This window comes from Rana temporaria, chromosome 5, assembly GCF_905171775.1.
Source record: "Rana temporaria chromosome 5, aRanTem1.1, whole genome shotgun sequence".
NCBI classification, from domain to species: Eukaryota; Metazoa; Chordata; class Amphibia; order Anura; family Ranidae; genus Rana; species Rana temporaria.
Genome location: NC_053493.1, coordinates 59362781 through 59390094, shown reverse-complemented (window position 1 = coordinate 59390094; position 27314 = coordinate 59362781). Strand labels below are relative to the sequence as shown.

Sequence of the window (27314 nt, the reverse complement as noted above, 5' to 3'; positions counted from 1 at the left end):
AGAGACCAAAGAAGAGGAAGATCTGGGCTGCTCTGTGCAAAACCTCTGCACATAGCAGGTAGGTATAACATGTTTGTTATTTTTAAACAAAGTCTTTAATATTACTTTAACCATTCCATGGTCTATTTAAAACAAAAAAAAGCTTGTACTTTAGATATACTTAAAAAACAAATCTGTTGATGGGAATCAGAATATGTACGATTCTGATTTGTTTGTGTTTGAAATCTGGTTGCTGTGCTTTGTTATAACTTTTCTGCACCAGTTTTCAGGCTGCCTCGCAAACAAGCAGGTAAAATACATTTGATAAGCTCCGTACTCGTGTTTGTTTAAGCATGCCTTTGAATCGCATCGTATCATGTGAAGATTATGGGAGGTGCTATAGCGCATTTCCTTTTTAAAATGCTTGTTCATTGGTGATTGGCTCCTAGTCTGATGCTGACCTAGAACAGGCATGCAGCCAGTGATAGGTAAAAAGTCAGATTTGCTTATCTCCATACTTGTTCCGGGTCAGTGAATTAGAAAGTTCAGAAAGCAAATCATTGGCATAACAGCCAGGCAATCGGCATTCTTAAAAGGAGATGTCAGCAGTGGCAGCCTTCCTTTTTTTTTTTTTTACCATGACAAGTTCAGATTGTCGACTCGTAAACAAAGATGGGCATATGCAGTAAGTAAATCCCTTCCTCTCAAAATATTATTGCGCTTAATCTAAAATCTAACTTTCTGTTTCAGGAAACAACGCCATCCAAACATTTCCCAGAGGTTGAGACCTCCCCATCTTCTCCAAAGCACCAGTCCTCGGTTAGTGCTTTTTATTTTTTTATTACATTTTTTTTCCTTTCCATCTTTGACTAGCGGCTTGATGTTGGTTAGGATGAGGGGCAGTCATGTTTTGTGAAACTTTCAATTTGCCTACATCTATGTTTGAATATTTCTTAGTTAACATGTGCAAAACAGCAACAACATTTATCTGATATATTCTAATGGATGGGAGAAGACTGGGCTGAAGTAAGAAATGTACATCCAGTTCAGCATCTCAGAAACTCTAGCAGATTTGGTCCAGAGAAAGGCAAAAGCTGTCCCCTGAGTAATCATTCAAAAATTGTGGCAGATCAGTTGCCTGGATCAAAATAGTTATATACTATCCTCTAGTAAATATATTTTTACATTCCATCATCCAGTTTTTATTTAAAATGTGTTGTTAACGTGTTACTAAAGCTAAAAACTTTTTTTTTACCTTAATATATTCCTTGTATTAAAGTGGACCTCATTTTTTTCGACTTTCCGTCTATTAAATCTTCAGGCCTTGTTTTAACTTTTTAGATAGTAAAACATTTTTTTTTTTCTGCCAGTACATACCTTTTATACAGCTCACTTCTTGTTTCTTGACTGGTAAAAAGCCTAGGCTTATCTCTGTCCTCTCCCTTCCCTGCATCTCGTCACACAGGGACTTGAATGTCAGCATTAGGGATGAGCTCCAGCCTGTTCACACACTCCACGTGCAGAGCCTGCCAGGAAGTCTTCAGGCGCTGCGCTTATCACAGGCAGGGAGACATTGTCCCGTTGCTCGGCTGCAGAGATCGGGAAATGTCTCCCTGCCTGTGGTTAGCGCAGCGCTGTGCAGACTTCCTGACGGGCTCTGCACGTGGAGTATGCCAACACGCCGGAGCTCATCCTTAGTCAGCATGAGCCATCGGCTCCTGCGGCTGTCATTCAAATGCATTGAGAAGTAATGGGGGGGGCTTAGCCCCACTGCAAACGGCTTGCTTTGGGGACGCATGAAGAAGAGGAGAAGCCAAGATCGCCAGCATGGGGACTGAGAGGAGGATCTGGGGCCATTCTGTGCAAGTATACCATCCCAACTTCACTATTCCTACCAAAAAATGTGCTTCCTTTTAATTATGGTAAAATCTTCCTTCCATACACTGTTATTTCCTTACCTTTTGTGTAGTCTTTGGAATTCACCTACATCTCTCTATTGACCGCCTATGCATGTGCTCTTTGATTAAAACACATTTAAATTATTATTATTTTTTTAAGTTTGTGTTTTTTTTTCAAAAGCCTGCCATACATGATTTGACAAAAGTCAAAAAAATTGTCAGACAAACAGTGACGGCATCCCATCAGCTATAAGTGCTGACTGTCGCAATGCAATAGTCAGCAGGGGACATTCCTACATTTGCAGAGTTTAGAATGGATGATGGGATTTTTTTTTTTAGATCTCTCCGATTCAGACTGTGGGCTCAACAATAGAAATCTATACATGTATGGCTAGCCTAAGCAATGCCAGTATTTCTTACAGGAACACGGCCTTCTATCCAATTTATTAATTTAGTTTCCCACCTTAAAATTCCCTCCTGAATTTCTTATGTTCTAAGATTTCCCACGACACCATCTGCTTGGAGTTTGCATGTTCTCCCTGTGTCTGCGTGGGTTTCCTCCTGGGTACTCCGGTTTCCTCCCACACTACAAAGACATGCTGGTAGGTTAATTGGATCCTGGTCAAATTGGCCCAGTATATATACATGTGTATATATAAGTGTACGACTGTGTGTCCCAAGCGTGTCAAGATCCTACGGGGTAAATGACTGCACCAGCCAGGAAGACACTGGCTGCAAAAAGCACCTAGAGGCGATTCAGTTTGCATGTGTATCGCTATACAAGTCATTCATTCATTCATAGGAGAAATCCAGTGTGTCTAATCTATCATGTTTTGGTTTAAAGTGTATGTATAAACAAAACCTTTTTTTTTTTTTTTTTTTTTTTGGGGAATGGATTAAAGCAAAACTTCAGTAATTTTTTCATCTTTCCATCTATTAAATCCTCTGCCCTTGTTTTTTTAACTTTGTATAATAAAACATATTTTTTTTCTGCCAGTAAATACCTTATACAGCACACTTCCTGTTTCTTGTCTGGGGAAAAAGGCCTAGGCTTATGACATCATGCACAGCTTTCTCTCTCCCTCTCGTGAGAGTTTGCCATGGAGGGAGGGGGGGGGGGTGAGTCATAAGAGGGCCAATGAGAGCTGCAGAGCTGGAGATGTGTCTGTGTAAATCCAGGAAGTGAACAGGCAGCAGTTTCAGCTGCCCACAGTTAAAATGGTTGCAGCCATTGGAGGGAGGGAGATTTCTGAAGCATATTTGGCAAGTACAGAATCACATTATATATAAAATAATATGCAAAGTAGTTGGAGGGAAGCTTCAGAATAGCAAAGATGTTTTTATTACAAATCATGTGAGCAGACTGCAGTTCCTCTTTAAGGAAGGGTTATAATACCCCATTCAGTTTATTTTTTATTGCCTGTGTTTCATTCTGAGAGATTTCCTATCACTGCCTGTCTGAGACGCAGCAGAAAGTGATAGGAAAGCTCTACAATGCAAGTGTAATTCGTCCAATTGTGTATTAAATTTCCACTTTTGCAGCCATATTGGTATAATGCTTACTTTTTATATTTGTTACATGCCCCCATTCACATAGCAAACAAATAAATAAAAAAAATCCAGCTTACCTTTTTTAGATGCTCTTTTCCGGCACTTCTTGCAAGGGAAAATTCTACTTAGTCCTCTTATGTGGTGGGCTGGATTTGTCGTGAGGTGGTTTTGTGTTTACCATAATAAACCCTGTCTGGAGGCTGATGTATGATCCTTGGTGCTAGATTTGAACACAGTTTGTCTTTACAAAGGGTTAAGATTTTAGGATCTGGGCTTTCCATTGTATGTTAATGAGAACTCGGCTCAGCCAGTCCCCAGCCCAGCTATTGGGACTATTGGGACATATTTGTCAGCCATGACACCTTCTCTTTAAGAAACATCTAAAAGGTGAGAAATGTTTTCTTAGGCTTGCTGTGGGAATAGGAACACACAACAAAAATACCATGGGCTAGATTCAGCATTGAAATTCAAAGCTGTGCCGGCGTATCTTCTTTCTGTATTCAGAAAGCAAGATACGCCGACATTCGCCTAAGATCCGACTGGCGTAAGTCTCTTACGCCGTCGTATCTTAGGGTGCATATTTACGCTGGCCGCTAGGTGGCGCTTCCGTCGTTTTCGGCGTAGAATATGCAAATCACCTAGATACGCCGATTCACAAATTTACGTACGCCCGGCGCTATTTTATTACGTCGTTTACATTGGGCTTTTTCGGCGTAAGGTTGCTCCTGCTATTATGAGGCGTACGCAATGTTAAGTATGGACGTCGTTCCCACGTCGAATTTTGAATTTTTTACGTCGTTCGCGAATAGGGCTGAACGTAATTTTTCGTTCACGTAGAAACCAATGACGTCCTTGCGGCGTACTTTGGAGCAATGCACACTGGGAAATTCCACGGACGGCGCATGCGCCGTTTGGGAAAACCGTCAATCCCGTCGGGTCACCAAGAATTAACATAAAACACGCCCCTCATCCTCATTTTAATTCCGCGCGCTTGCGCTGGCCACATTTACGCTACGCTGCCGTAACTTAGGAGGCAAGTGCTTTGTGAATACAGCACTTGCCTCTCTGACTTACAGCGGCATAGCGTAAATACGATACGCTGCGCCGCCGTAACAATGCGCACCCCTACCTGAATCTAGCCCTTTGTATAGTGGGATTGTCTCAAATTTGACTGCAAAAAAATGCTTTAAACCCTGAGTTTCCTAGAATAGCAGGGGATGGTAGACCAAGAAAAACCTCACGTATAAAGGTGTCTGCAGGATGAATTCTTCCTGTTACTCCTACAGTAGGTGTTTGTGATATTGTGCTTTTAGCACGACAGCGTCGCGCTGATACTCGGCGACAGGGTGCCGAGATCTCGCCGACATCTCACACTCACTGGAATAGTGACAGCACATTCCAGCAAGCGCGTCATAGAAGCGACGGGAGATCCGACTTGGATTCCCGCCAATTCTACACGTGTGCGGCGTTTGTTATGAATCCTGAAGGGGAAGTCCCCGCCGGATTTTAAATAAAAATCCGGCATGGGTCCCCCCTCAGGAGCATACCGGGCCCTTAGGTCTGTTATGGGTTGTAAGGAGAGCCCCCCTACGCCGGAAAAAACGGCGTAGGGGGTCCCCCTACAATCCATACCAGACCCGTATCCAAAGCACGCTACCCGGCCAGCCAGGAAGGGAGTGGGGACGAGCGAGCGCCCCCCCCCCCCCTCCTGAGCCGTACCAGGCTGCATGCCCTCAACATGGGGGGGTTGGGTGCTCTGGGGCAGGGGGGCGCACTGCGGCCCCCCCCACCTCAGAGCACCCTGTCCCCATGTTGATGAGGACAGGGCCCCTTCCCGACAACCCTGGCCGTTGGTTGTCGGGGTATGCGGGCGGGAGGCTTATCGGAATCTGGGAGCCCCCTTTAATAAGGGGGCCCCCAGATACCGGCCCCCCACCCTAAGTGAATGAGTATGGGGTACATCGTACCCCTACCCATTCACCTGCAAGAAAAGTGGTAAAAACACAAATAAACCACACAGTGTATTAAAATATTTTATTTTTCTGCTCCGGAGGCCGCCCCCTGTCTTCTTTATTAGCTCTTTTACCAGGGGGGGCTTCTTCTTTGACGTCTTCGGGTGGGTGGGGGCCGCCGTCTGGTTCTCTTCCACCGCCGGGGGGGGGTGGCTTTTAAAAAAGCCCCCACCCCCTCGGCGGGTTTCCTCCGGCGTCTTCGGCGGGGCTCTTCTTCTTCCGCTATCCCGACGGGTCTTCTCAACTCTCCGGGGTTCTCCTTCTGTCTTCGCCGCTCTCCGTTGTTGACTCGTCGCACCCCGGTTCTTCGTCTCGCTGTCCGGTGTCTTCTTCCGTGATGTACGTCTTCTCCTTCCGTGCTGTGATGAGTTCTTCTTCCGTGCTGTGACGTCATGTTCTTCACTTCTCTCCTTCTCCCGATGTTGCCACGCCGGTCCTCCTCGCTGAAATGACGGATGCGCGCCTTGCATCGGACCTATATAGGCCTCACAGTCCCATCATGCTCTGTACCTACCCATGTGATACCTACCCACGTGGGTAGGTATCACATGGGTAGGTACAGAGCATGATGGGACTGTGAGGCCTATATAGGTCCGATGCAAGGCGCGCATCCGTCATTTCAGCGAGGAGGACCGGCGTGGCAACATCGGGAGAAGGAGAGAAGTGAAGAACATGACGTCACAGCACGGAAGAAGAACTCATCACAGCACGGAAGGAGAAGACGTACATCACGGAAGAAGACACCGGACAGCGAGACGAAGAACCGGGGTGCGACGAGTCAACAACGGAGAGCGGCGAAGACAGAAGGAGAACCCCGGAGAGTTGAGAAGACCCGTCGGGATAGCGGAAGAAGAAGAGCCCCGCCGAAGACGCCGGAGGAAACCCGCCGGGGGGGTGGGGGCTTTTTTAAAAGCCACCCCCCCCCGGCGGTGGAAGAGAACCAGACGGCGGCCCCCACCCACCCGAAGACGTCAAAGAAGAAGCCCCCCCTGGTAAAAGAGCTAATAAAGAAGACAGGGGGCGGCCTCCGGAGCAGAAAAATAAAATATTTTAATACACTGTGTGGTTTATTTGTGTTTTTACCACTTTTCTTGCAGGTGAATGGGTAGGGGTACGATGTACCCCATACTCATTCACTTAGGGTGGGGGGCCGGTATCTGGGGGCCCCCTTATTAAAGGGGGCTCCCAGATTCCGATAAGCCTCCCGCCCGCATACCCCGACAACCAACGGCCAGGGTTGTCGGGAAGGGGCCCTGTCCTCATCAACATGGGGACAGGGTGCTCTGAGGTGGGGGGGGCCGCAGTGCGCCCCCCTGCCCCAGAGCACCCAACCCCCCCATGTTGAGGGCATGCAGCCTGGTACGGCTCAGGAGGGGGGGGGGCGCTCGCTCGTCCCCACTCCCTTCCTGGCTGGCCGGGTAGCGTGCTTTGGATACGGGTCTGGTATGGATTGTAGGGGGACCCCCTACGCCGTTTTTTCCGGCGTAGGGGGGCTCTCCTTACAACCCATAACAGACCTAAGGGCCCGGTATGCTCCTGAGGGGGGACCCATGCCGGATTTTTATTTAAAATCCGGCGGGGACTTCCCCTTCAGGATTCATAACAAACGCCGCACACGTGTAGAATTGGCGGGAATCCAAGTCGGATCTCCCGTCGCTTCTATGACGGCTCTGTATCCATCGCGGCAAGCCAGCTCGGCGCTGGCTCCCGCAATGGGGCTCGTAAGTGCTCAATCTCGCTGAGAAAGAGAGCGAGATTGACACAAAATCGGGTTCACCTACTGTAGCATGAAACAAGCCAGAGCCTGCCTTTCATTCTGCTGCTCTGCACTGGAAACATGAGAGGTGAAGTCTGGTTGCTATGGGCCACTGGAATGGATTGTCCTTTAGACACATGTTTACAGTTGGCGGCTTTAATCTTTACATAACACACGATTACCAAAGCAGTGTGAAGTGCGCAACCCAGAGGAACAAGTCTACATCTCAATTCCTTATTCCACAACACTAAACTGAAATCTGTTGCTATGGGTTACTGCAGCTTTAAATTATCGCACTTTTTGGATTGCCTTGATTAAAGTTAGACTGCATAATGTGTTTTGTTTTTTTAATCCAGAATCGCTGAACCACAAGTTTTCTAATTTTTCAGGATCAAGAAAAGTATGGAGTGTTAAACGTGACTAAAATCACAGAGAACGGGAAGAAAATTAGGCAAGTACAGTCTTCGCTGTAGATCATTGGCAAAGTTGGAATAATTGTCCTAGCTCTATATTTTCAGATCTTTCTGTAGACTGAGAGACACTATTTAAATTGAATGATTGCTGCAAAGCAGGATGGAAAGGTAGAACCAGGATGTTTTAACATCTATTAGGATGACACTATCAATCTTTAATTCTCTGTGAGAGTTGACGTTTATACTCCACAGACTTTCCTGCATTTGCTGACACCGCTTGTTCCCTAGTTATACCAGCAGTGGTGGGGAGGCAGTAAGCAGTAAGATCAGGGTACACAGTATGTAGATAGAGTTGCAGCACTGATAGTAGTTTATTATTTACTGTCCGCAAGGTGGCCCATGTCTGCCTGATGACTTAAGAGTTTTCTGTTTTTACGGAAAGCCTGTATTGAACTTGTGTAGGCTTCTATTGCTGCAAATAGACCGACCCTTGCATCAAGCTGATCTGTGGGTGGGACCAGGTACTTTCAGACTGCCCATACACGGTTCGAATCTCGTCTGTTTCCTGCTGAGATTGAGACTTTCTATGGCCAGCCTCAAGAGTAATCTTAAGTGATCGGTTCAACCCTTGGACAGCGCGTATATATAAGGCAGCTCGGCCTTAACGCCAAGCAGCTGCATATATGCAGCCCTGTAAAACAGCTTGCCGCTGTGTGTTCCTTGAGCGCTCCCAGCACGGTAGCCAGCAAAAGCCAAAATCTCCCGATGCATACCAGCGATTCAGTGACCACATTACCTGAACGCCCAGCTCCACCTCCTGGCTTTTAGAACCCTTAAAGCAGTGGTCATCAACCCTGTCCTCAGGGCCCACTAACAGGCCAGGTTTTATGTATTCCCTTGGGGAGATGCAGACTAGAACGCTGCAATCACTGACAAACCTGGCCTGTTAGTGGGCCCTGAGGACAGGGTTGATGGCCACTGCCTTAAAGGGACAGGAAGGGGGTTAAGCTTATTAAAGGATAAGTTCACCTTTGGAACATGTGATATGTTCCAGCTCCTGCCTCACCCCCCTCCTTGTGACAGCAGGCAGGGGATCTTCCCTATGACAGCACCCACTGTCAGAAGTTAAAAACAGCACGGCCATGTGGGGTCTGCCCACAGGGCAGTGTCATTCGTTCACAGGCTGATGGTAGTTCTCAGTTAACTTTGTGAGCTCTCCTGTAGTCCATTGATTCTCCCTGCCTTTCAGTAACTTTCTGCCTGTACAAGGTACGGGCAAACGGCTGTACTGAGCGTCTGCAGGATCCTGGCATTGTACACGCGATCTGCTGATCATGGGTGCAATGCCTTACAGGCTGCAGAATAAAAAAATAATAAATGCACATTTTTTTTTTACCTGCAAAAATATGTACATTTTATTATTTTTATTTTATGAAAGGCAAACTTGGCCTTTAAAGGGGAGTGAAGTGTTGAGGGTTAATTTTGAAGCGTTCCTTTAAGTTTTAGAGTGGAAGTTGATGTTATCCTGTCTTTTTCCAATTCAAGACCAAGCCATGTGATCACTTTTATTGGCCAGATTTCATTCAGTATATACATACCTTTTGCTCCCCTACCACTTTGTTCAGTGGCCATGAGCCAGTGCTGTCATTGGAGAGTAAGGGGCAGAGTGTGGCATTCTTCTCTGTACCTGGAAGTACTGGCACGTCTGGTGGCTGCACAGAGATGCCGGGGGAGTGGTGCATGGGGTGAGTATCAGCTTTAAAGCAAAACGCTGGTTTTCTTTAAAGTACCGTACATGTAAAGGTTCCTGTGTGAAAGTTTGAATAGGTCTTGAATTCAGTTACTATATGACACACAAGTGATCCCCATTCTCCCCCCTTATCTTTTCCTCTGAATGTAGCGGCTTGCGAATGTCTGTTACAGGGTTTCCTTTAATGCCCAATTGATGCCTTGGCTTGTATTATTATGCTGCCAGGCTATATGAAGCTGCCCTGTGCTGACAGCACGATGGAGATCCAGACCACCACTCTTACACAGAGCACAGTGGTCCAGCATTACCACTGCTCAGAGCGCATGAGCAATATTGATTAAAGTGCAGGGGATGTGCAGTTTTGTCTCTTAACATTTTGATAATCCTTTGTTATATGAGTACTGCTTGAATAAAAAAGATGGGGGTAGACCCTGGCCCTAATAATTAACTGTTCGTGCAAATAAAAAGTATCATGGACAGTCCTTAACGGTGTTGGAAGTGCTCTAATAAGGTAACAATCACAATTATAATCTTTAGTGTTGAAATAAATTGCGTTCACTTCAATTCCCTGTTCTCTGTAATGTATACCGGTATGTGCAATATCTAACATACACATGTGGTATTTTGTACTTTAAATAGTTTTGGTAGCATAATTAGTGTCTGCGTTAGACTGTGGGTTTTAGTGACCAATAACATTGCCCTCATTTTAGTATTTTGATGATCGGGTAAAAAAACATCTAAATGCTGTTACATTTCTGTTGCTTTTACAGGAAGAACTGGACATCATCATGGGCTGTACTGCAAGGCTCCTCCATATTGTTTCAAGGCACTGGAGCTAGCTGGGTGAGATGATCAAGTTACATTTTATTTTAACCCCCCCTTCATGGAGACTGCAGGAAAGAATGCTGTGTTTTATAATTCAGTGCCTCTGTCTCCTGGCTATCTGCTTTTAATTTAAGAGAGAAAAAAAAGTGTCTGGCAAATAACAATTTAATTTAATTTCCGTTCTATTTTAGGAGCGTGTTTAGCCAGCACTTGAGGGACTTTTTATTTATTTTAGTTTTATAAAGCTGATGGTCAGCAAGTTGCGTGTGCCCACACTTAAAGTCCCACCACTGCGCCCCACACCTTAGCAGTATAGCTGCCACTTTAACCACTTGCTTACTGGGCACTTAAACACCCCTCCTGCCCAGACCAATTTTCAGCTTTCAGCGCTCTCACTCTTTGAATGACAATTGCGTGGTCAATACGACACTGTACCCAAATTAAATTTTTTACATTTTTTCCCCCCCACAAATAGAGCTTTCTTTTGGTGGTATTTGATCACCTCTAAGGTTTTTATGTTTTGTTGAAAAAAAAAAAAAAAGACAGAATAAAAAAAATACAAAACGTTTTATATTTTGTCATAAAATGTTGCAAACGGGTAATTTTTCTCCTTTATTGATGTACGCTGATAAAGCGGCACTGATGGGCACCGATAGGCACAGGTGGGCACTAAGAAGTGGCATTGGTGGGCATTGAGAGGTAACACTGGTGGGCACTGAGAATTGGCACTGATAGGTGGCAGTGATGGGCACTGGTAGGTGACATTTATGGGCAGCACTGCTAGGTGGCACTGACTGGCACCACTGGTGGGCATTGCTAGGTGGCAGTGATGGGCATTGATAGGTGGTACTGATTGGCACTGGCAGGGGGCACTCAAAGGCGGGACTTGTGTCCACTAATGAGGCAGAATTGCCTTTTTCACTGGGGACCGATGTCCCTCACTCAGCAGCCGGTGATTGGCTTTTTTTTTCTCCTCGCCCTGTCGGCTCGATTTCCAAGGTGTTTTTTTTTTCCAATCGTTTTTATTAGTTTTAGCAAAGGTATTCAAGACATGCCAAGATACTAGGTACTAATACCGTAAATAATGCAAACAATGTGCAGCTGTATTGAATAACTAGAAATTGAACCAGACTAGCAAGACATTCTCGGTGGTACATGTAGAAAATGTCGCAAGAGTGTAGTCAAGGTCCTCGCTCCTGACGAGTCGCCCCAACCGGGAGCACCGAGTTTTGTTTTGATCACGTGATCAGCTGTCATTGGCTGACAGCTGATCACGTGGTAAGGGGCCGGGACCGGCCCCCTTCTCGAATCTGTGATTACCCGAGTCTCAGTGACTCGGTGATCACAGCGCGCGCAAAGGGGAGGACGGCAATTGGGGTCCGCACTGTAGGTGTCATTCGACTATAGCGTGGGCCCCTAGTGGTTAAATAATATAAACAGTATTTTAACCCCTATCAAAACTAGATAGTGAAAAATAGTGGCACTCAAATCATAATATTACAGTGACGGCTTAAAATGACTTCATATACATTAATTAATATGCAACAGTTAATATGTTATCACCCTGTGACAAGTGTAAAAATTATTAATTGAAAAAAGTCCATAAATTAATCAAGTATTTAGAATTTATGCAGCGTCTTCCTATTCATCCACCACACCAGTATGTGCAAGTGATTACACTCCCTTCAGAAAACGCACTCGTCAACATTAAATGCCTTACATTCTCATGCTTGGCTCAAATGCTTTCAACCACACAAGAAGGTTTTTTTTTTTTTTAATAACATTTTATTGATTTTATAAAAAAAAAAAAGGTGTACATACAACGTCAGAAAAAAATATATACCTTTTGCTGAGAGAAACACCAATAACATTTGGAAAACAGATATCAGGCATTTTCTTTCCTATATCAGTCCATAGAGGACAGAGGGAGGGAGGAGGAGGGATTGAAAATGCAGTTGATAGGAGCCATGAATTGGTAGTAGAGAGAAAAGAAAAGAAGAGGTAAGAGTTGAGAGAAATGTAGTAAGAGGGAAGGGAGGGTGTAGAGAGGGACGGGAGGGTGTAGAGAGGGACGGGAGGGTGTAGAGAGGGACGGGAGGGTGTAGAGAGGGACGGGAGGGTGTAGAGAGGGACGGGAGGGTGTAGAGAGGGACGGGAGGGTGTAGAGAGGGACGGGAGGGTGTAGAGAGGGGACGGGAGGGTGGGTATCAAAGGAAAGCTGATGGGGAACTTCAGTTAACTGTTCACAAGAAGGGTTAAATTAGCTCCAATATCCAGCCGTGGACATCAGTTAGGATCTCTCCACATGTAAATAATAAAGTGCTCCAAATAGTGTGATAACGTAAAACCAGCTTAATTAAAATAATGTCCAATCTTAAATCAGATTTTTCAATCAGATTTTTTTTTTACCTGATCATCCCATGATTAAGTCGGTATGACGGAACGTGTCGGGGCGTGGCTGTACGACTATCCTTTGTAACACTTGACGCTGCACACCAGACTAGGCAGTGGAGATCCGAGCTTGAGGAACGGATGAGAGTGAGATTTTGTCCGCACACCTCAGGTCCACCCGTGACCACAGCACACCGCTACTGATATTTAATAGAAGACTTGCTGTGGTTTTATTTGCTTACTTTGAAGTACCGGTATATTTGATGTGAGTGTAATGATTGAAGATTTCACATTGTTTTAATTAAGCTGGTTTTACGTTCTCGCACTATTTGGAGCACTTTATTATTTACATGTGGAGAGATCCCGATTGATGTTTACGGCTGGATATTGGAACTAATTAACCCTTCTTGTGTGGTTGAAAGCGTTTGAGCCAAGCACAAGAGTGTAAGGCATTTAATGTTGGCGAGTGCGTTTTCTGAAGGGAGTGAAATCACTTGCACAAACTGGTGTGGTGGATGAATAGGAAGACGCTGCATAAATTCTAAATATTGGTTTAATTTTATGGACTTTTTTTCAATTACATTTTTTTTTCTCTTTTTACAGGGTGATAACTTTATATTAACTGTTGCATATTAATTAATGTATATTAAGTTGTTTTAAAGGGGTTGTATAGTGAAAATTTTAACTTTTACCTACAGGTAAGCCTATAATAAGGCTTACCTGTAGGTAAAATAAAAAATATCCTTTACGGTTTAGGAGATATTCCCCTCGCAATGAGCCGCTAACTGCAGCGGTGCATGCGCATTGGGGGTTCTCGGCTGAAGGCCCGGCAGACGCTGGACCTTGCCAGAAAGAAGTCTACCGCGCGCGTGAGCGACGACATCGCAGGTCCAGCCACTCACCGTGCTGGAGCCGCAATACCCGGAAACAGACGCCAAGGGAAAATGTCATCTCCCTCGACGTGGAACGGCAGAGATACCGACGCCTCGTTCTAAGGTAAGTTTTTCATAATGAGCTAGTATGTGGTGCATACTGGCTCCTTATGCCTTTTGCCTTACAGGTGGCACCAAAGAAAAAAAAATATTTTGACTATACAACCGCTTTAAGTGCTCAATGTAATATTGTGATTGGAGAGCCACTATTTTTCACCATCTAGTTTTGATAGGGGTTAAAATACTGTTCATATTATTTATTTTAGTTTAACCACTATATGAGCAAACTATTAGGGCTTGTTTACCTTTTGGGGGCTAAAAACAGCCCCACTTCCCCCCTTAAACTGCAAAGGTAGTTGGACAGCCACGACTGAGGCTTTGCATGGCAGCTACGGCAAGGGTTACTCTTCCATGGCATTCAGCAGGCAGCACCGTCACTAGACACAACTCATTCAAGTGAATTGGGCCGCTCCACAACCACCCTGTAACTGCGTGTGATGCATGCCATTGTGCTGCGGTGATGCAGCATTTGCAGGGTAAAATAAGTGCTGAGGTGGTTCGATATCGGAGGGGCTGGAAGAATTGCTGCTAGTGTAAACCTAGCTATATAGTCTAGTCGCTAGATATGTCAAATACAGTAGAATTTGGGTCTGCTGACCAACAACTGGGTATCAGATATAACTAGATGAATGTTAAAGGAAGGATAAGGTCCTTACAATTCTGACGGTTACTCTTAAAATGATTTGTTTTTATGGCTTCAGTTCTGTAATCCGACTTAACCACTTCCCACCGGTAGGGCGTACATGGACGCTCATCCCGTTTCATTGGTTATACCGGTCTGATGCACCTACAGGCATAAACCCGGTATCATTCTCTTCAGCTGGCGATTCCCTTCACTGTAGGAAAAATCATCTTCTTTATGTGTCATTTATTTATTGTGCTAATATTTCTCTTGTTTCAAATCACTCCTTTTTCTTTCCCTTTCTTAACAAAGTCCTTCTGCACCCGTTGTTCTGTCTCTGTGCTCCTCCTATCACTCCTCTCTGCCTGGAAAAACACTCTTCATCGTCAGCGTTTTGTCACCTATGTAAACGTCAGTCCTGTATCTTTCATCTCTATATGTGCATGATTTGCTTTGCATGTGTATTCACATCTGTAAGCCATTGCAAAACCTTTAGATGATTTCCAATAAAACCTATATGCTTGCTGCTTTTAGTCTACCAGAGCAGTAGCATGGGAATTGCATCTCAGATGTTTTACCCACTTCGCAAAGGTTATCCTCTTTGTGCAAGTTTGCTATATGTAGGAGCTACTCTTCCTATGTAAAATAGTGTAAGAGTTCAACTAATATACTCTATATATTGCCAAAAGTATTGGGGCGCCTGCCTTTAGACACACATTAATTTTAATGGCATACCAGTCTTAGTCCGTAGGGTTCAATATTAAGTTGGCCCACCCTTTGCAGCTATAACAGCTTCAACTCTTCTGGGAAGGCTGTCCACAAGGTTTAGGAGTGTGTCTATGGGAATGTTTGACCATTCTTCCAGAAGTGCATTTGTGAGGTCAGGCATTGATGTTGGACGAGGAGGCCTGGCTCGCAGTTTGTGCTTTAATTCATCCTAAAAGTGTTCTATCAGGTTGAGGTCAGGACTCAAGCTCTCAAGTGTGGCCCCAGCAGCTGCTCTGGCAGTCTTTGTGCTGCTTTTTTTTATAAATATTTTTTTCTTCTTTTTGATATACAGTACTAGTGACCATACTAGTGTACTTGGCAATTCCCCAGCCGAACTGGAGAATTCCTTCATTTGAAAAGCCAATCCACACCACTGATCTGATCAATTGTTGGCAAACCATGGAAAGCTAATTAAACGCTGAGTTTTTTAACATTAAACGATCAATGGCTAGCTTTACCTCCCTGCAAAGCAAGTCAGTAATACCTGTAGTAGTTAACCTGTGTAACTATTCTGGATTGAAAAGATAATCTTCAGCATCTGGCACCCTTCAAAGTGTGTCTGAGGCCTGGTGCCCCACTTCATGATGTGGTTCCTTCTGCCTCTTGTAGTGACATAGGGGCTGGTGGAGGAAACCACAGAGCACAGTGGGGGGACGCCACCACCCGACACACCAAAAAGTGTAAAATTCTGAGCATCATTCACCAAGCTTCTCTACTAACCTAGTAGAGTTTAAATGTGTGGGAAGCAGGAAAGGTAAGTATTGATTGCTTGTTGTGCAGGTGGGCATTTGTTTCATGTTTGAAAAAAGTAGCGACAGAGTGACTTTAAATTCTTAGGTCACATTGTGGGAGCTCGTTTTTTGGGTTCCCAGTCCTTACGTCGGGTCCCACGCTCCTCCGGTGGGAAGGGTGGAAATGCCCAAGAACTGCCATGTGGTAACAGGAGTCATGTAACTCAAGGCAGAAGGGAATTAAAGCAAGAACTATGGTTTAAAGAGAACACAATGGAAACCCCAACACTGTGGCCTGGATTGGCTCTTTTAATGTACATTTTATATAGTTTAATTTAGTTATCCCGTAATTATGATTTTGAGCAATGTTTTGTCATTCGTAATCATGACTAATGCAATGATAACTTCTCTTATCTAGAAATTTGGAGGCAACCAGTCTAAACCAGAATTTACGGTTGATCTTAAAGGAGCCTCAGTGGACTGGGCGACAAGGGATAAATCTAGCAAAAAGAATGTCATAGAGGTAAAGTGTCATATCTCCAATTTTTTCTTTAACATTCAGTACTTCGGGCACAAAAAAAATGTATTTTAAATGCATTCCTTTCTAGCCACAAAGGATATACATTACTGCACCAAATACCTTTACATTCTCAACTATTACATTGTAAAAAGTAGCAGTGGCATCACTATAGTACTGTATAGCCTATGCATAGAGCAGAGCTGTGGGAGGACCCAGCAAGTCCACAAACTGCAGGCTGCCTGCCAGGGGCATATCATGAAATCGGTGAGCCTGTGTGCAAGATAAAAAGTGCCTTACATAGTGCAGAATGTGGTAATGTTACATAGGGAATGTACCGTGCAGAGTGTACAGCGGCGGGTAGTATGTACAGGAGAGTAGTGCAGTGTGTATGGAAGTGGGAAGTATGTGCAGGTGAGGAGTGCAGAGTATATGGAAGTGGATCGTGTGTGTGAGAGAGGAGTGCAGCATAATTAGTAGTAGGTTTTTTTTGGGCTGTTTTTAAAGAAAAAAAAAAATTTTATATAAAAATTCACAGAGCTTCTGGGGATAGGGGTTATGGGGCAGTGGATGGTGTCAGTAGTTTTCTATTTTTATCAGCCCTGTTTGTGGGCTTTGAGATATCAGGGGTCTAAACAGACCCCAGACATCTCCCCTTTGAGACAGAGATGGGGACTGAGGGCACAGATTCCCCAGTCCCTTTTTTAGCATTGAAGATGAATGGACAGGTCAGAGGCTCCTGTTCATTCATAAACTGAAGCAGAGTAACAGCTCAGTTTTCACAGGACACGGGCCGGTAAATTACATATTTACTGGCCCCTTCTTCCGCTCTCCATCCTGACACATCCCCCCACAGCCGGTAGGAGAGGAAAGGAGGGAAGCCGACGGCGGGGGATGATTGGGGGCGGAGGATGACACTGGGGCCGGAGGACGACACAGGACAGTTTGTGGGAAAGTTGCAAGCACAGATCTCCCTGTATGACTTTTCAGCTGACAGCCGTGAGAGGGAGAAGTGTCTGTCAGCTGAAAAGTCATACGGGGAGATCTGTGCTTGCAACTTTCCCACGCCGCACCGATCCCCCAGATTGTCAATGGGTGCAGTGTGGGTCACAGTGCCCCACAGGGGCCTGTGTGCAGTGAACTCCCTGCACACATGGATGATACGCCACTGCTGCCTGCAGGGAACTACAGGAAGGGGCAGATACAAGACCAGGCACTTTGCACAAGGAGGGGGAGCAGCAGTGACCGGTCTTCATTACAGGAAGCTCCTGCAGAGGTAGATTTTCACACAGAATAACTACACAGATCTGGAGGAAGTAAACAAAGCACTCAAAGAAGGGAATTTAAGAGGGAATAAACAAGATTTAGATATTTGTGGAGTTCAGCTTTAAAACAATTGGGTTGTTTTTTCCTGGCTGTGTAGATGCGTTTTCCTGAGATAAGGGGGAGAATCAGGAGGTTTGTTATCCTTTGAGTGTGCATGCATTGATGTAGAGCAGCTGGCTCTGGTTACCATCTTGCAGTATGTCTGTAGCCACTGTAAAATATAGAGGGTGTATGCTGTAACAGGCGTTTTAGATTTGGAACTGCTTACTAAGATGCACACCAGAGGGTTTTTCATTTACACTTGAAGGCATACTGACATTCTATGGCAGATTCCTTTCCTCAGTCACTACCCTCCTGATAAGAATAAAAAAACAACGTATCTGGTCTCCGATGCAGAAAGAAAAGATCACAATTCTGTCTTGCTGAGCTTAGTCCTCTTCCAGTCCCTATTCCAGCAGGCGCATATGTTCCAATTCCAACCACACAGAATAATAGCCCACTAGGTAGCATGCCTTGAGCTTGGTACAGGCTAACAACTATTCTCCATGGCCTGAACAGCACATGTATACTGGCTGGAAGAGGACTGCTAAAAGATGGAAAAGCTGTTGGCTGCTGAGCAACTAAACCAATTGGCGGCCCAATTTTAGAATGGCTTTTGCTTTATTTCACAATTGAAGCCCACGATGTAATTGGCATCCCTAACAAGATGGTGGCACTTTCACCTGTATAATGACTGTCTCTATCTACTACTTTTTAATTGATAAACTAGAACTCTGTGTTATACGATCTCATGCATCTTTGTTTTCTACAGGTTAAAACCAACTCCGGAACAGAGATACTGATACAATCTGATAATGACAATATGATCAAAGAATGGTACACAGCACTTTGTAACACTATTGGTGTTACGGTAAGATTATGCTTTAAATGTTTGTGTCTTATACATTTTCTCTCTGAAATCTTTAAGCAGAACTATGACAGATTTAAAAGAACACATTTTACACCAGTTACTTCTCAATTCTAGCGAATGTGTTTTTAAATAATGCAAGTGTAATTTGGGAGAATATTTTTATGTTCACTACCCATGAACCTTGCAGACCAGGAATCAGATTGGGAGTTGAAGTATAATAAAGGCCAGGCACAGAGCAAAAAAATATTTGCTTGATTTTTTTCCCCCCCATCAACACAAAGTGCTGACAGGAGAATCCCTCCTGCAGGGCCATTCTCTGCTCTGGGGAAGGGGGGGCTGCTGCCCCTGCTTGGAGAAAGACAGTGATTATTGCTAGCGGCTATAGCAGCTGCTTGCGATTAAATGCAAGTAAATCTGGCAGTATCGATTGATCAACTTCGTACATTCAGCCAGTCTGCCCACTACCGGCCAAGATTTGAACCGTGTAAAGGCAACCTGTCAGGTTATTATTGCTGTCTGTGCCCCTGTTCGGGAGATTACCCCTCTCTATTTATCCTGTTTACCATTATTGAAAGTGGAAGTAAAAAATAATCCCAATATCTGGGCTGTTCCCAGGTAAGCAATCGAGGGAAAACCTTCCAATGTGAAAACGCGACAACCAGAGATGTCCTCACATTGAAGGGTAGTGGGCAGGAAGGGAAGGGAAATCTCCCCAGTGGGACACAGATGAGAAAAAAACCTGACTGGATCATAACCGTCCCTTACTCTATTCAAAAATGTTTTGCCTATAGTTCTGCTTTAAAATAAACTATGGTCCCTTTTGCAGTGTTGTCATCCCAACATGTTTCAGGCAGGGGTGACCTAAAAGGGAGATTTTCCAGGGTACTAAAGAGGCGATAACAGGGAGGCCCCCCCATTAGGGTGGAGACAGTCATTAATTTTCCACTTGGCATGCAGGAAGAGGGGGTATACAAGTCACATTAATATCTAAATATAACTTGCCATCATTGCAATTGCCACACTCACAAACAAGCCACAGTTTTTTCTTTAATACTTCACTGTTTACTTTACAGTTTGTCAGGGTCTTCCCCTTTGTATGTTGGGTCATGATGAATTGCTATGGCCCTGTTTGATAACTTCGCTGCTGCATAGTTATCAGTGGAGATTCAAAGGTCCTTGTAAATGCTATTGAAATATTGGTCCGTTCTATGCATTAAGATAAAAAAAATGTGCAGCAGCCCCCCTAATACTTACCTGAGCCCCATCGTCATCCATCGATGTGCACAAGTGCTTTGGCATCCTGGGACTCTCCCTCCTGATTGGCTGAGGCACGGGAGCAACGCCATTGGCTCCCGCTGCTGTCCATCAAAGTCAGTTAGTTAAAGGGACACTAAAGGAATTTTTTTTTTTTAGCTAAATAGCTTCCTTTACCTTACTGCAGTCCTGGTTTCATGTCCTCATTGTTCGTTTTTGCTGTAATCCTTCTCTGTTCTGAACACTTCCTGGTTGTCTGTTTCCTGATGAAAAAAGTCATGGGAGCTTTCTCTCTGTGGTCACTAATCAAGGAAGTGTGATTACTGTGTGTCTAAAACCCCTCAACACCAATCAGTTTCGTTTTCCAAACCATCACTGCCCTGTATTGGCTTTGTGCAGCAGAGAAGCAGGAAACATGCAAAAACGAAACAAACTCTAGGTACATTGTATGATTGATTATTATCTATTTTTAATCATTTTTAAAAGGAATCAGTTAACTATTATGTCTCTATACCCTGTAACCAGTCATTTCAGCAAAAAAAAAATTCCTTTACAACTCCTTTAATCAGAAGAGAAAGGGTGCAGGCCGAACCACGGCTCTGTGTCTGAATGGATACACAGAGCAGCGGCTTGGCTTGGGTGCCCCAATAGCAAGCTGCTTGCTCTGGGGGGCGATCAACGGGAGGGGAGGGGAGGGGCCAGGAGCACTGAAGAGTGACCCAAGAAGAGGAGGATCGGGGCTTCTCTGCAAAACTACTGCACAGGGCAGATAAGTATAATGTGTTTGTTATTTTTCAAGGAAAAAAAAAAAAGACTTTAGTGTAACTTTAAATGATTTGAGCTAATGTAGCTTTCTTTACTCATCAGTTTCCCTACAATTAAACTGTTTAATACTATACAGGTTTTAGAGCTTCTCTAATGTGCATGTGTTTTTATTACATATAGATTACAGAGTCGGAGGAAACCAGTGATGATAATGTGCCCGATTCTCCAGTGGAGAAACAAGGGAAAGACAAGCATGACAAAGAAAAGGATCACGAGAAAGATTCCAAAAAGAATCGATGTAAGGCTTCTTTGAATTGTCTCAGGGTTAAAGAAAAGCAGTGACCGTAAAAAAAACACATATATGCTAAACCGGCAACAGGCCGCCAAGTAAACAAATAACAATTTTTCCCCAGTGGGCACCATTGCACTGAGCAGCCTGTCCACACTGCTGCCCATCTCCCACACTGCTGCCCATCTCCCACACTGCTGCCCATCTCCCACACTGCTGCCCATCTCCCACACTGCTGCCCATCTCCCACACTGCTGCCCATCTCCCACACTGCTGCCCATCTCCCACACTGCTGCCCATCTCCCACACTGCTGCCCATCTCCCACACTGCTGCCCATCTCCCACACTGCTGCCCATCTCCCACACTGCTGCCCATCTCCCACACTGCTCCCCATCTCCCACACTGCTGCCCATCTCCCACACTGCTATTTAAAATACAAGGGCCCTGCTGCGCCCACAAGATGCAGAGAAGTGGTCTGTGTCTACCTATTGTCAGTTTAATAGATACCTGGTCATTTTTCTTAAGGTTGTGAAAACAGCGGGACACTTGTAATGGGAGTAGCTCCATGAGCAACCCTCAACACTGTACACTGTGCAGAGGTACCATTGCTGAGGGGTTGAAACGCCTGTTTTCTTATTTCAAGGTTGTCCTTGTCTGCATAATGCTGACTAGTACCTGTGTCTACAGTTCTCTTTTAAATTACTTTAAATAACATACTGGAAGAAGCAGGAAATCATTGTTGCTCTTTCACTGTCCAGTCAGCAAACTGAGGTTGGAGAGACCGCACCCCACAGCATTATTCCTCCTAAAGTTTATAACTGTAAAGCTGGCCATACATGGGTCAATTTTTTATTTATTTTTTGTTCAACCAGCGGGTTGAGCAAACATTTTTTTCTTTTACCAGATTCCCTATCCACACATTTTAATATAAAAATAGAAAACGAAAAAAGAACTGTAATAAAATGAAACGTTTGAGGCACAACATGTTACAATAAAATACACATTTTTTATTTAGATTCAACACTCATAAAATTTTATGAGTGTTGATTTCTAAATAAAGAATTAGTATTTTATTGTAATGTGCCTCAAAAGTCCAATTTTTTTTTTTTTTTTTTTATTTTCCTTCGATTTTGCTTTTAAATGTCCTAATTTTTTCTGAGAAATCCTCACTTTCTGTTCCTCTGTCTGTAACTACACACAGTAATGTGAGGCTTTCTCCCTGGTGTGGAGAAAGCCTCTTGAGGGGGGAGGAGGCAAGCAGGCAAGTCAGGACACTCTCTACTTTGCAGATAGAGAAAGGAGCTGTGTGTTAGTGGGCGTCCTGACACTCCTGCTCACCCCCTCAAGAGGATTTCTCCACACCAGGGAGAAAGCCTTGCATTACGGTATGTAGTTACAGACAGAAGAACAGGAAGAGAGGATTTCTCAGAAGAAATAAGGACATTTAAAAGCAAAATGGAAGGATGAGGTAAGTGAAGAGAACTGCACTAGGGTAAAGGAAGCTATTTAGGGAAAAAAATTACCTTTACAACCCCTTTAACTAATTGGGATTCAAACATTCTATATAGATGGGGGAATCCTCCCAACTGTGTCGTATTTTGACAACTGTAAGACCTCCCCACTGTCAGAATACACAGATCAGCACTGCAGTCTGTTGCCTGTGGCACTGATGGAGCGGAAATATACAGACAGGTGGTTGAACAGAAGATCGATATCTGTTGAGCAACAGTGGCCACATGTGGATCGAAACTTGGTCGGTACCAGCTGAATTTTGATCCATGTATGACCAGCTTAAAAGAGAACGTGGCATTGTCTGCCTGGCTGTACAGTGTGTCGGGGCTGTGTAAATCTCAGATCTGTATGGACAGGGATACTAATCGTTTGGCAGGTAACGGCTCTATTTCATCTGTATACGGTATTTAGCTCTTTGCCTAGTGTAAATTTGCTTCTGAATCTAACACATGTCATTATAATTTAAATGTCTGTCATTAAGGTTTTTTACTATACCTCTTTTAAAAAAAAAAAGGTGTGCCTTGCTGTTTCATCTCTTAATGAACTGTAAATCCTTCTTATTTTTCCCATACATTGCCTTGAAAAAGTATTCATACCCCTTGAAATTTTCCACATTTTGTCATGTTACAACCAATATGTAAATGTATTTTATTGGGATTTTATGTGGTAGCCCGACACAAAGTGGCACATAATTGTGAAGTGGAAAGAAAATGATAAATGGTTGTCAAAATAGTTTACAAATGAATATATGAAAAGTTTGGTGTGCATTTGTATTCAACCCCCCTGAGTTCTGAAGGCAATTGGTTCCGCTAGATTTTAGTTAGGGATATTAGAGTAATGGGGACTGAAAACAATTGCACAAAACGTGGAAGATTTCAAGGGGTATGAATACTTTTTCAAGGCACTGTATATGGGACTCCATAGTCCTCCTTATCATAGGAGATCTGTTTATGTACGGTCTGCCCCAACGATGATCCTTCCTTGTACTCATACATTTCATTTAGATATGTACCAGATTTTTTCAACAGCCTTTCCTTTACCATATGAATTCCTTATTCTATTCTGCATATACAATTTACACAGTTCCTAGTTTTATGTGGGCTGTGTTTAGCATCAAATAGCTTACATTTTACCTGCACCTTCTGCTTCACTCCTGAGGCTTGCCTGAACTGTACCGGTTCTTGATTGTTGTTTCAATCAGATCAGAACTATCCAGTGGCTTTCTTGTTCTGCGCACACTGGGGCTCTTTTGTGTGCAGCTCAGCTATGGTAACCAGTACTGTAATATGTGAACAAAACACGCGAGGCCAAAATGATAAAGCAGAATTTATAATGGAAGTGGGTAGGGGTGCAACGGATCAAAAAACTCACGGATCGGATCGATCCTCGGATCAGGAGTCACGGATCGGATCATTTTCGGATCAGCGCAAAAAAAAAAAAAGGGTGTTTTCATTGGTCCAAAAAAAAAAAGTGTGTGTGTGTGTATGTATATATGTGTGTATATATGTGTGTGTGTGTATATATATATATATATATATATATATATATACATATATATATATATATATATATATATATATATATATATATATATATATATATATATATATATATATATATATATATATATATATATATATATATATATATATATATATAAATAAACACATACATTTCAGGGGTGGATTAAAGAGGAAGCAGGTGAGGCTGTTTGGGACTTGTTAAAAGTACAATCTTGATGTTTTTACAGATATATATATATATATATATATATCTGTAAAAACATCAAGATTGTACTTTTAACAAGTCCCAAACAGCCTCACCTGCTTCCTCTTTAATCCACCCCTGAAATGTGCTCTTTCCCCCCCCCCCCCCTCCTCTCACACCAGTGCTTCTCTGCTAATATTCCCTCTCCATGTCGGCTTGCCAGAGCCCAGTGCACAGCGTGACACGCCTCCCCGGGGAGGCGTGTCACGCTGGGCTCTGGCAGCAGACTGGCCGCCGCTCCGGAGCTAGGCCGAAGCCGGGGACTTTCCTAGGCCTAGGCTCTGGAGCGGTCCGCAGATCGCGGGGTGTGCCGATCCGAACGGGGTGGCCCGTTCGGATCACGGATCGGTGACGATCCGTTGCACCCCTAGAAGTGGGTAAAGAAAAGTAATTCAATATAATTGAAAAAGAGGTAGAGGTTTTATTTATTCATATTGTGTGTATGTTTAATTTTAGATTTTATATGCCACCTGTGTCCCATTGCGGAGATTTCTCTTTAATTCCTGTCTCATAACCAAACAGGAAGTGCAAGAAAATCCCTACAAATTCAGGGAGTTCCTTGGGGACCCACCGGGCCCCATAACTAGTGTACCCATCGGAAGATTTCCCCTCTATTGCTTTTCTGGGGACATCCCAAATTGTTGGAATTTTTTCTTTTACTTTTAATGATAATGGTAAACGGGACAAATCGAGAAGGCGAATCTCCTTAATTGGGGTACAGACGGCAATAAAAACTGACAAGAATTCTAATCCCTCTCCACTCTATCCAAAAAAAGTCTTGCCTTTAGTTATACTTTAAGTTTTATGGGCCAGATTCACATAGACTAGCGGCGGCGTAACGTATCGTAGATACGTTACACCGCCGCAAGTTTTCATCGCAAGTGCCTGATTCACAAAGCACTTGCAATGAAAACCTACGCTGGCGGCCTCCGGCGTAAGTCCGCGTAATTTAAATGGGCGTGTGCCATTTAAATTGGGCGCGCTCCCGCGCCGGTCCTACTGCGCATGCTCCGTTTCGAAATTCCCGCCGTGCTTTGCACGAAGTGACGTCATTTTTTGGGACGGCGACGTGTGTAGCGTACTTCCGTATTCCCGGACGTCTTGCGCAAACGACGTGAATTTTTAAATTTCGACGCGGGAACGACGGCCATACTTTATACAGCACATACGTGTGCTGTGTAAAGTTAGGGCACCCAAAACAACGACTAAATTTGCGACGGGAAACTAGACTAGCAGCGATGTAGCGAACGCGAAAAACCGTTGTGGATCGCCCGTAACTCCTAATTTGCATACCCGACGCTGGTTTACGACGCAAACTCCCCCCAGCGGCGGCCGCGGTACTGCATCCTAAGATCCGACAGTGTTAAACAATTACACCTGTCTGATCTTAGGGCTATCTATGCGTAACTGATTCTATGAATCAGTCGCATAGATACTCTTGAGAAATACGACGGAGTATCTGAGATACTCCATCGTATCTCCGCTGTGAATCTGGCCCTATATACTTTCTATATTTTACTTAAGTTGCTTTTTAACAAGTCATCATTCATTGTCCTGGCTTCTAATAGGAGATGTAGTGCTTCTGCTATCAGCCACTGCACCGTGTATATCATAATTGCTCTTTGTTAAATTGAGAAAAAAGAATGATACTAGGAAAAACTTGCCGTTAATTGTAAAGAGCAAGTGAAAGATTTTTATGAATAATTCATTTTGCTGGAATCCAGTGAGGGGACGTGTTCTGTGTAGTCAGTTTGGGATTCCTCCAGTGGTTCAGGAAGCACCAACATAATGGGACCTGAAGTTCCAAAATACCAATTGTTTAATTTAAATCACAATCTGCTTGTCTACTTACAACTCTGCCATTTCTTTATTTCAGCTATTAAACAAACGACCAGTATTGATAACACTGAACAGAAAAAGACCAAAACGAAGTTAAAGAAGTTTCTTATCCGGCGGCCAACGTTACAAGCTGTCCGTGAAAAGGGCTACATCAAAGGTAAAAGAAAGGACCTCCTTCATTTGTCAGGGTTTATCAAAAAATGTTATGTTATACTATATCTGTCAGCTGGAATGTTGTTGCTAGGGTGTCACCGATACCGGTATCGGTGCTGATACTAAGGATTTGCATGAGTATCAGTACTCGTGCAAATGCACCGATACCTGAAACCGACTTTTTCAGGCTCGATTTTATTCAATTTTTTAAGCTGTCAATGGGATTCACCCTGACGGCTGAAAAGTAAAAAAAAAAAAAAGTCAGGCAACTGGAGCTGTCAAAAAAATAAAAAGAAGCGGGGCATTGTTTATCAACAACAAACATTGTTTCTTTTTGCATCTTTCAGTTTCTTCATCTACGGATCAAAGGAGTGAACTTTGGTCTGCAGATGAAGTCAGTTTAAAAGCAACTTGACAAAAATTTTTTTTATGTTCCCCTGTTTAACCCCTTAGTAACCCTAATTTATGTTAATCGGCCTTAATTAACTCCTTATTCTCCTCTGTCTAATATTTTCCTGCTGATTTTTTTTATTTTTTTTATCACTTCTATTTTATTGCCCATTAATAAGTAAAACAGTTTTTTGCTTGCTTTGTTCGTTAAGATTTTTACACCTTTTAACATATACATTTCACATTGAAAAAAGCAACTTTCATTTCATTTGTAAAATGATTTTTTAATGCTTTGTACCATTGCTGACAGCTTAATCGTAAACAAAACGGTTGCAGTTGGTATCGGTGAGTACTAAAAAATAAAATGATGGCACTCGTTAAAAAAAAAAAAAAAAAAAGGTATCGGTGCATCCCTAGTTTTAACTTAATTATTGATCATTATTTATATTGTGCTTTTGATTGATTTTCCTAATCTTCAGGTTTTTTTTTTTTTCTTTCCCACAGACCAAGTTTTTGGCTCCAGCCTTGCTGGTCTTTGTCAGAGAGAAAACACTACTGTGCCAAACTTTGTTAAGATGTGCATTGACCATATTGAAGAACATGGTATGTGTACTTGCACACAAACTCAGTCTCTTAGTCACATAAGTAGCTACAAATTGCATTTAACACTTTCGCTGCCAGCGAGTCAAATGGTGGTAGTCCCAATTTTTTATGTTACCCAATATAAGCAAAGGTCAAGGAAATGCGAAATTTCAGCAAACCATAAACTAAAGTTCATTTTAGAGCACAAAAATATTAAATTACCCAATTTTTGGTAAAATATAAAAGCTGAGGCTGTGCCGAGTAAATGGATGCCTAAAATGTAAATTATTGAAATTGTGTGCATCCGTGAAGTGGAGACAA

At 43.5% G+C, this 27314-nt stretch overlaps 1 protein-coding gene across 6 annotated transcripts in view; it reads left to right on the top strand.

Moving 5' to 3' along the window:
* Positions 1 to 27314, top strand: part of ARHGAP12 (Rho GTPase activating protein 12) — a 186267-nt gene that overhangs the window by 142065 nt on the left and 16888 nt on the right. For all 6 annotated transcript variants that reach the window (XM_040352626.1, XM_040352627.1, XM_040352624.1 and 3 more), the window contains 8 exons: positions 730 to 798; positions 7586 to 7647; positions 10130 to 10202; positions 16107 to 16211; positions 18343 to 18441; positions 20641 to 20758; positions 25906 to 26025; positions 26916 to 27014. In XM_040352626.1, the coding sequence (XP_040208560.1) occupies positions 730 to 798; positions 7586 to 7647; positions 10130 to 10202; positions 16107 to 16211; positions 18343 to 18441; positions 20641 to 20758; positions 25906 to 26025; positions 26916 to 27014 (745 nt within the window). The remainder of the gene's footprint in view (positions 1 to 729; positions 799 to 7585; positions 7648 to 10129; positions 10203 to 16106; positions 16212 to 18342; positions 18442 to 20640; positions 20759 to 25905; positions 26026 to 26915; positions 27015 to 27314) is intronic.